At 42.5% G+C, this 8,884-nt stretch overlaps 1 protein-coding gene across 1 annotated transcript; it reads right to left on the bottom strand.

Moving 5' to 3' along the window:
• Nucleotides 1-298: 298 nt before the first annotated feature.
• Nucleotides 299-3,763, bottom strand: LOC306930819 (inositol hexakisphosphate and diphosphoinositol-pentakisphosphate kinase 2-like; the record flags this gene model as incomplete). The annotated part of the gene is made up of 1 exon (XM_079511914.1): nucleotides 299-3,763. One exon carries the CDS (start codon nucleotides 3,761-3,763, stop codon nucleotides 299-301), a length of 3,465 nt encoding a protein of 1,154 aa, XP_079368040.1.
• Between the last annotated feature and the right edge of the window lie 5,121 nt (nucleotides 3,764-8,884).

Raw genomic sequence — 8,884 nt, 5'->3', positions numbered from 1 at the left:
ATTTAAGTTGTTAAATGTGTGAAATACACACTAACATGGAATGAAACATCGAAAAGATAATGTGTTAAACACACTAATAATTTCCACAACGCTGATGATAATGCTGTCAATCCAGCTATCTATGAAATCTATGAAAAGTTCCACTTCCTTGTCACACAAGACATACAGATTGTCAGTGGAATCATTTTTGGGAATTTCATGAACATTCTCTATTCTGCAGGGCAAACAAAAGCTATACCAAAAAGTATTGCCTGCACCAAACTGGTTCGCATGGCAATAAAAGCATCTTAAATTCCATTCAACTAATGGTGTCTTCAGACATGGGTTCCTGTTGCGCTTGGTGACTTCCCGTCACCAGTTCTATATCAGGGATGGAAATGACCAGTTTATTATTCACACTGGTTTGGTGGGGAGCTGGGGTTCCAGGGGCATCTTTTAGATCCTCCATTAGCTGGAAGATGGGCTTACACAGTTCATTGTGCTCCAGGGAGCTCTGAGTATGAGCTTTGGGAGTTGCACCGCTCTTCTTTCCAGCCATTTCAAGGAGCGTCATTCCCTGTGTGAAACGACAAGGCAAGACTTTAGCAGGAGTATACGTGTTGAGAGGTGCTTTCTTCCCAGCCGCAGATGACGGCAAGAGATTTGAGATGGAATCATGGGATTTGGCAATAGACACAAGGAAATCATCCACTTGCTTCAGCGAGAGGGAGTTGTGCAGGGTCACCATTGAGTACAACTCGAAACCTGGCAGATCTGATGCTGATTGAGGACCTAATCCAGTAGTAAGCTTGAGTTTCGTAGGTCTCTGCTTATGGGCACTGTTCTCTGCCAGAACGTCCACAGAGCCTATCTTCTTGGAGCGGGTAAGCTTCCTGTTTATATAGTAGATTGGGTTTGACACAAGTCGTTTGAACATCCTAAGAGCCCGGTCCGGCTTGTCGCGCTTAGTAGACTCCTCATCACTATTATTTTGTGAACTCTTCTTAGAGCCCTCGTTCCCCCGAGATGCAGGCCTATAGCCAAACCCAGAGGGCAGGTTTTTGTCCTCCTCACAGCCCTTGGCCCCAGGACTGAAGTGCAGCTCCACATGAAACCTCTCCTCAGATGTGGGGTCCTTGTTGGGGTCTTCGTAAAGCATGATTACGATCTGCGTCATGTAGTTGAGCTCGCTAACAACTTTGAGGTATTCCATGGCCCTTTTCCATTGGTCATCTTTGGTGTCATCACAGAGTGCTCCATAGCACAGAATGGAAAGCAAGGAGTGTACATGGCTCTCACTGGTGAAATATAACCTGGTTCTCACATGGCGCTCGGGTGACGTCACACCACGGGAATATACAGGATGCAGTTTGTTGACAGTGTCGTCGTCTTGCGTTCTCTGGAGGTCTGAGCGTATCTTGCGGATGAGGGGGATGCAGTAGCCCTTGGCAATGTCTAGCTTCTCAGCCTTAGTGATACCATATTCCTGTGGTAGAACAATATCAGCCAGCGCCTTAGAGAGGCGGTATAGTTCCATGGTGTTGTCCAGCTTGAGGGAGCTGTTGTGTTGTACGTCATACTTAATGCAGTCATAGATGTCGGAAATCTTGCTGATGTTGTAGCGTCCATTTTTAATCTTGAAATCTTTCTCAAGTTTGGCCCAGCGCCGTAACATGAGCTCGAGGGTCTCATTGTGGTATAGCTGGATGTCAGTGAACTTGGGGTCTTCCATCATCTGACGGATCTGCACAGTAAGGTTCTGGATGAGCGAGTACACCTTTTCACACGTCCTCACTGGGTTCTTGATCATCTGCATAGACTTGACCAGAGATGTGCCACTGGTGGGAACGAGCTTCTCGTAGTCCTCTGTGGTGAAGTCCCTGTCTTTCTGCAGAATCTCGTGCAGTCGTTCTTTGACCCTCTGCTGGCAATTGCTGTCCGAGTCATTGTCCAGCAGTCCATTCATGTTGGCACTCTTCACCATCTGCACCAGGATAGGTGTCAGCTCCCCTTCCAGTGCCAGCAGACCCTTGGCGAAGGCAGCAGCAGTCATCTGCACCCTGCCCTCATCAGAGGCGTAGATCTTCAGGTCGTGCCGGTACGTGCTATGCAATCGCAGAAGACCACATTGCCCTTGCCCTCCAGGGTACATGCCACGGAATGCCCTCCCCAACTCCTCAGCCTGTTCTCTGCCTGCTGGGGTAAGCTCACCACCCCACTTCAGGGCGAGCAACAGAGACGGGTCATTCGGCTTCACATCTTCTTCACTTGATGCTTTAGGGCACCCATGTGGAAGGTAGGTCAACTGAACTTTACGATTGATGCCGGAAAATTGTCCATACATTTCAAGTACTGTTTTCAGTTGTTCAAGCTTTGCTTTGGACTCCTCTATTTCGGAATCCGTGTTCTGTCCAAGTTCTACGAGGAGTTGCCGAGCAATATCGAGCACTTCTTGTAACTGCTTTGGCTTTTTCAACTTCAGCTTTCCACTTTTGTATCCGTCACATTTCTCAAAGAGGTCAAAAAACCTTTGGTGACGAACCTCCATCTTCATTTTCTGCTTGGGAGTTCGGTCTCCATGTCGAATGACAGCGATTACACACCGCAATTCCATCATGGTTCCAGAGGTGGTAGGGACAATTGGAATGTCCTCAGCCTCCAGAGGTATGGACCAGGGGATCTGGAACTGTGGAGCCAGTTCTCTCATAATCATGTTCCCCACTATTTTTGCACAGTCATCGTAGTACATCATGGAGTTCTTGACAAAGCTGAAACCGTTGACGTCACAAACGTACGACTGACCATTGGCACGGAGTAAGTCAAAACCACAGACAGTTTGCTTGAATGCCCGACAGACTTTCCAAGCGATGAGTTTCTCTCTCGCATTCAGAATGACAGGATACCGCACCTCTTTGCCCTCGCTGTCCCGCTCCACCTTGCCATCAAGGGCTGGCGACTTCCTTGCTTCTGCATGGGCATAGTCAGGGCCCACTGTGTAGACCTTGACATCAATACCATCGGTAGGCATGAACTCCTCGTAAATGTATGATCCTGTTTTCCTTACGCTGCTCTCAGTGGAGTAAACACTGCTTCGGCTGCCAATCTTTCGGAAGAGCCTCTGACTGCCCCCTCCGGCAGAGGTTGGGTAGTAGATGTAAACATTGTGGTCTTCTGCGTTCACTGGCTTCTCTACAAATGGCTTCTGGAACACCTCCCCGTTCACCTCAACGTGATCCTCTCCTTCCACCAGGTTACACTCCTGTGGTCTGGCTGGGTCCCTGTTAAGAACAGCGTAACGAGTTAGCTGGATCCCCTCTGCCTTCAGGATTCTGTACACCTCTCTCCTATCTTGGATATGATACTGGAGGTCCAGGTCATTGATGACAAGCGGATTCCTGAGTTTTGCATATGCCACTGCTTTGTCCAATGGAAAACCTTTGGAGTGGAAGGATATCAGGCAGTCACAGAGAGGCCAGTTGTTGACAGGCTTGTTGAGGATGACATCCTCTTCAAGGGTTACGACAGTGATGTACTTGAACAGACGGAGACGGTCAATGATTTCTTTCATGGGCTTGGAATTGGACTTCTTGGACATGGCACAGATGCCCACAACAATCTGCCGCTCTGGTGGCGAGTCCTCATCATCATCCTCGTCTTCCTCAACATTCTCATAGATGCAATTGTACCTTGGGATCCTCCCTGTCTCCAGAGGCTCCTCCCCCCCAGCCTCATCACAGGACATGTAGTGTGGGTGTTCCCTGTCAAGAGGCTCATTCCCAGACATGACCACCCTTCCACCCTCGTATGGTGTACTCTGTCCGGTTGAAATGCTAATGTTAGGCTGACCGTTCTTTGGCAAGTTTATTGGTTCAATTCTGTGATTATTCTGGAAAAGACACAAAGCAATGCTTGATTCACCGCACATGCAGAGTACTAAAACTCTCTCCTCTGATGGAAGTGACATCATCACATACATCATACTCTGCTCTCTTATACTGCCACAGTGCGCCTCGCTATTGAAGCATGCAATAATAAAGAAAAACAATAAAGGAACTCCCCCTGTTAGGTGAAAAGAAGCGGCTTGGACTCCTCATGCATTGAAGGAAGCATGAGGTCTCCCCAGGTTGTCAGATGGAGTGTAGAGCCCCTGATTACATTAGATAATTGACACTGGGTGAAAACATTGGTTACAAAATCGTAATTTAGTTTAAAAAATAATAATAAAGATGTTGCACACCTATCTATGTATCTATGTCCTATATAGATCTCTGGATCTAGATACATGTGGCTTCAATGTAGAGCTTGTACTTCATGTGGCAAAGCCTTTTGACATCAGTCATGAGGCTACATGTTTAAAGCAAACATAATAAAAAGTCCATAAACTTGGCTGCCACATGACGTCACAGGGGAAACACACAAAGCCAGTAGTTCTAAAAAAAAATCACACCCGTGTGAACTGAGTGGTGTAAGGTCTTATATAGCCTGTCTGACGTAATGAAATCATGTCTGACGTAATTAAATCACACCCGGGTGAACAGGGTGAACATAGCAACCATGCTCATTTTTTCTGCACTAACAAAGCCAGTTGTAGGAGTGGTTTACACCACTCAAAACATTGTACTGTAGAATAGACGTAGCTGTCTATGGCCGTGTGGACCAGTTAATAACACTTTTATTGAAACATTTACTACTACTGAAGTCAAAGCAGTTGAATCTTTGCAGTATGCATTTTTGGGAACAGAAATACTATAGTTTTTCCAGGTGAAAGGGACTGCATGTAAACCCAGAGATGTCTAGAAAATAGGACACCAGGCCAAATATCATTAACAGCAACTAGGCATTTAATGAGTAACTAACTATAGGCTTAACATAAATCATCAGTACCATTTTCTACAAGTGAAAAAGTACTAGCCCAACACAGAATAAGGCCACACAAAATATGAACCGAGGCGAACTGCAGTTGTGCATAGCTCTGTCGGCTGCAGCTGCCTTTCTATGAGATCTTATTAGATGTTTAAGTTGTAGCAAGAGGTAATTTCACAACAACAACTATAGAGGGTATGCACATGCATAAAGTGAATGGCAGATCGAGTGGCAAATCGAGTGGCAAAGTGAATTTTCATGTTGTTTAAAGTAATTTAATGCAATCAAAAATGTAAAACAGAAGAAAAAAAATCTGTTTGGATGTATGGGCTATTAAGGCCAGAAAGTAGTTTTTTGCCACTTGACATTATACAGCAGGGTTGCCCAAAAGGTAGATCTTGATCTACCAGTAGTCAGTAGATCACAGAGGCTGTGCAGGTAGATCATATGACATGGCCCTAAAACATATAAGAAAAATAAAAAAAGCATCTGCCACTTTAAGTTTGACTGGCGCTGGCCCCTCCTATATTCAGCTATTAGTGTAGATTTTTGTCTTACACAAACTTCAATTCCCATTGATAATGAATGGAGAATTTACATCATATGTGGATGAGCAAATCGGCTATTTTGTCCTACACACATGCAGATTAAATTCCCATTGACAATGAATGGAGAATTTACATCATGATATACGATGATAAGAGCGGTTGAGCGCCCCTCATTTCACACAGGTGTGATTTCCTGTTCATTAAAGAGCTGGAGACTGAACTGAACAAACACTATGATTACTATCAGAATATAGTGATTTAACCCTTTAACAAAGTGGTTAAAACGTTTAGTTTTAACCACTTACCCTACCTTAAATGTCATATATCTTCTACAAAGCATAGGATTATATATTAGGATTTTATTTGAGTAAATTGGATTGAAGCTATCAGCTACATTTTTACCAATAATAGATTATGGTGACTGTGACATATATTTCCATGCACCTGTTACATCATTGTGTCTGCTTGTACACTATCTACAGCAGTGAGATTTGTTGCAAATCATACTTTCCATAAGAGAGTGGGCTGGCCCTGTTTAGTTCATAGTCACTGTTTACCTGAGGCAGTACATCATTTATGAATGGCCCTATACTGAAACGGTTATACCAACTTATTTATGTCCTACCTTGCAAATATAACTGACTTTGCATACATAACACAATTTTATTGTCTGATAAATATCCATACTGAGTTAGATACGAATGCATTTCAGTTCTCAAAAAGCTCAACTGTATAAATGTTAAACAAAATGTGGTCTCGACTGAGAAAACTGCATTCTTCCACTAGATGGTGATCCAGCCATACCAGAGGAGTACTTTTTAAATACATGGTATCTGGTAAAATTATAGCATCAAGGAACAAAGACCTTACCAGTAATAGAGTTAAAAACAAAAAAAACAACAAAAAAACAACAACAACAACAACAGCAATGATATCTATAGTTAGATCTGTATTTATATGCATTAAGACAGTCCTACATGATAGCTGGGGTCGCACTTGTAAATATTCGGCTTTTGGTGACTAGTTTTTGAATTTTGGCGTGGTGTTAGGTACGGTATGGGTATAATGATTTCAAAAAGCTGTGCAAACGTATTGGGAGCGCCACCTACTATTAAAGTTAGAATGGAATATTTGTCCAACCCAGGGTCTGCGGAGCCTATACTGTGATCCTCAGTGCGAAGGTGTGTCTCCTGCAGAAAGGCAATGTCAGTGGAGAGACTTTTAAGATGAGAAAGTACTTTTGCATGCTTAACCTGTCCCCCCAAGCCTCGAACATTCCAGGTAACGATCCTAACGGGAAAACCCAAAATCACCATGATAGACGTTTATAGGGTTTAGGACGGTTAAAAATGATAGAGAGTTATAAATAGAGAGTTATGATAGAGACATTCTGATAGAGAGTTATGATAGAGAGTTATGATAGAGACATTCTGATAGAGACATTCTGATAGAGACATTCTGATAGAGACATTCTGATAGAGAGTTATGATAGAGACATTCTGATAGAGATATTCTGATAGAGAGTTATGATAGAGACATTCTGATAGAGACATTCTGGTAGAGACATTCTGATAGAGACATTCTGGTAGAGACATTCTGATAGAGAGTTATGATAGAGACATTCTGGTAGAGAGTTATGATAGAGACATTCTGATAGAGAGTTATGATAGAGACATTCTGATAGAGACATTCTGATAGAGACATTCTGGTAGAGTTATGATAGAGACATTCTGATAGAGAGTTATGATAGAGACATTCTGATAGAGAGTTATGATAGAGACATTCTGATAGAGACATTCTGATGATAGAGACATTCTGATGATAGAGACATTCTGGTAGAGAGTTATGATAGAGACATTCTGGTAGAGAGTTATGATAGAGACATTCTGATAGAGAGTTATGATAGAGACATTCTGGTAGAGAGTTATGATAGAGACATTCTGAAAGAGACATTCTGGTAGAGAGTTATGATAGAGACATTCTGATAGAGACATTCTGGTAGAGAGTTATGATAGAGACATTCTGATAGAGAGTTATGATAGAGACATTCTGATAGAGAGTTATGATAGAGAGTTATGATAGAGACATTCTGGTAGAGAGTTATGATAGAGACATTCTGAAAGAGACATTCTGGTAGAGAGTTATGATAGAGACATTCTGATAGAGACATTCTGGTAGAGAGTTATGATAGAGACATTCTGATAGATACATTCTGATAGAGACATTCTGGTAGAGAGTTATGATAGACATTCTGATAGAGACATTCTGATAGAGACATTCTGATAGATACATTCTGATAGAGACATTCTGATAGATACATTCTGATAGATACATTCTGATAGATACATTCTGATAGAGAGTTATGATAGAGACATTCTGATAGAGACTTTCTGATAGAGACATTCTGATTGATACATTCTGATTGATACATTCTGATGGAGACATTCTGATAGAGACATTCTGATAGAGACATTCTGATAGACATTCTGATAGAGACATTCTGATTGATACATTCTGATTGATACATTCTGATTGATACATTCTGATAGAGACATTCTGATAGAGACATTCTAGTGATTATAAATTTGGCCTGTGTGTGTCTGTGTGTTAGGCTGTGCAACAGTGACACTTGGTGGTGAACAAACGCTAGCTATTTCCGTGCTCGGCCACAGGGACAGACCCAGGGACACACACACACATAGCTGTCTATAGGAGTGGTTGCACCACTCAAAAAGTTTAAAATCAGACCCGTCTGAAGTGAGTGGTACTGTACTGTACTGTACTGTACTGTACTGTACTGTACTGTACTGTACTGTACTGTACTGTACTGTACTGTACTGTACAAGCCCTCCTCCCTGGCCTGTGTGTGTCTGTGTGTTAGGCTGTCACTGTGCAACAGTGACACTTGGGGGTGAACAAACGCTATAACGCTATTTCCGTGCTCTGACAGACAGACCCAGGGACACAGGGACAGACACACATAGCTGTCTATATAGGCCAAAAATGGTAGTAAAACAGGTGTCCAACAGGGCGGTGTCATACAGTTACAGTTTTAATTAAAACTTCCCCTTTACAAAAACTAAAGATTCTATGATATCTGCTGCCTGTTCAAACGTGTCCATTATATTTTACTTACAAATCCATGGGTAGCTTTGCACAACTCAAGCAGCCATAAAATATTTGCATTCATTTTGGGGTATAAACCAAAATGATATACAACTTTCTTTTCTTTTCTTTTATTCATAATCAATAATAATGTGATGAGAAAATTCAGTACATGTATCATGACAACTTTCATAATTGTGAGATGGATTTCTATACTTTGGGCAAAGTGGCCTTATTGCTCTAGTCTGATCTACGTGCTAAACTAAAAAGCTCTCTCTCTCTCTCTCTCTCTCTCTCTCTCTCTCTCTCTCTCTCTCTCTCTCTCTCTCTCTCTCTCTCTCTCTCTACCCCTCTCTCTCTCCCTCTATTTTCTACAAATTTGGCATTCG

This window comes from Electrona antarctica, assembly GCF_951216825.1.
Source record: "Electrona antarctica genome assembly, chromosome: 10".
NCBI lineage: Eukaryota > Metazoa > Chordata > Actinopteri > Myctophiformes > Myctophidae > Electrona > Electrona antarctica.
Note: the sequence above shows the minus strand (reverse complement) of the source record. Positions and strands in the feature narration are given on the sequence as shown.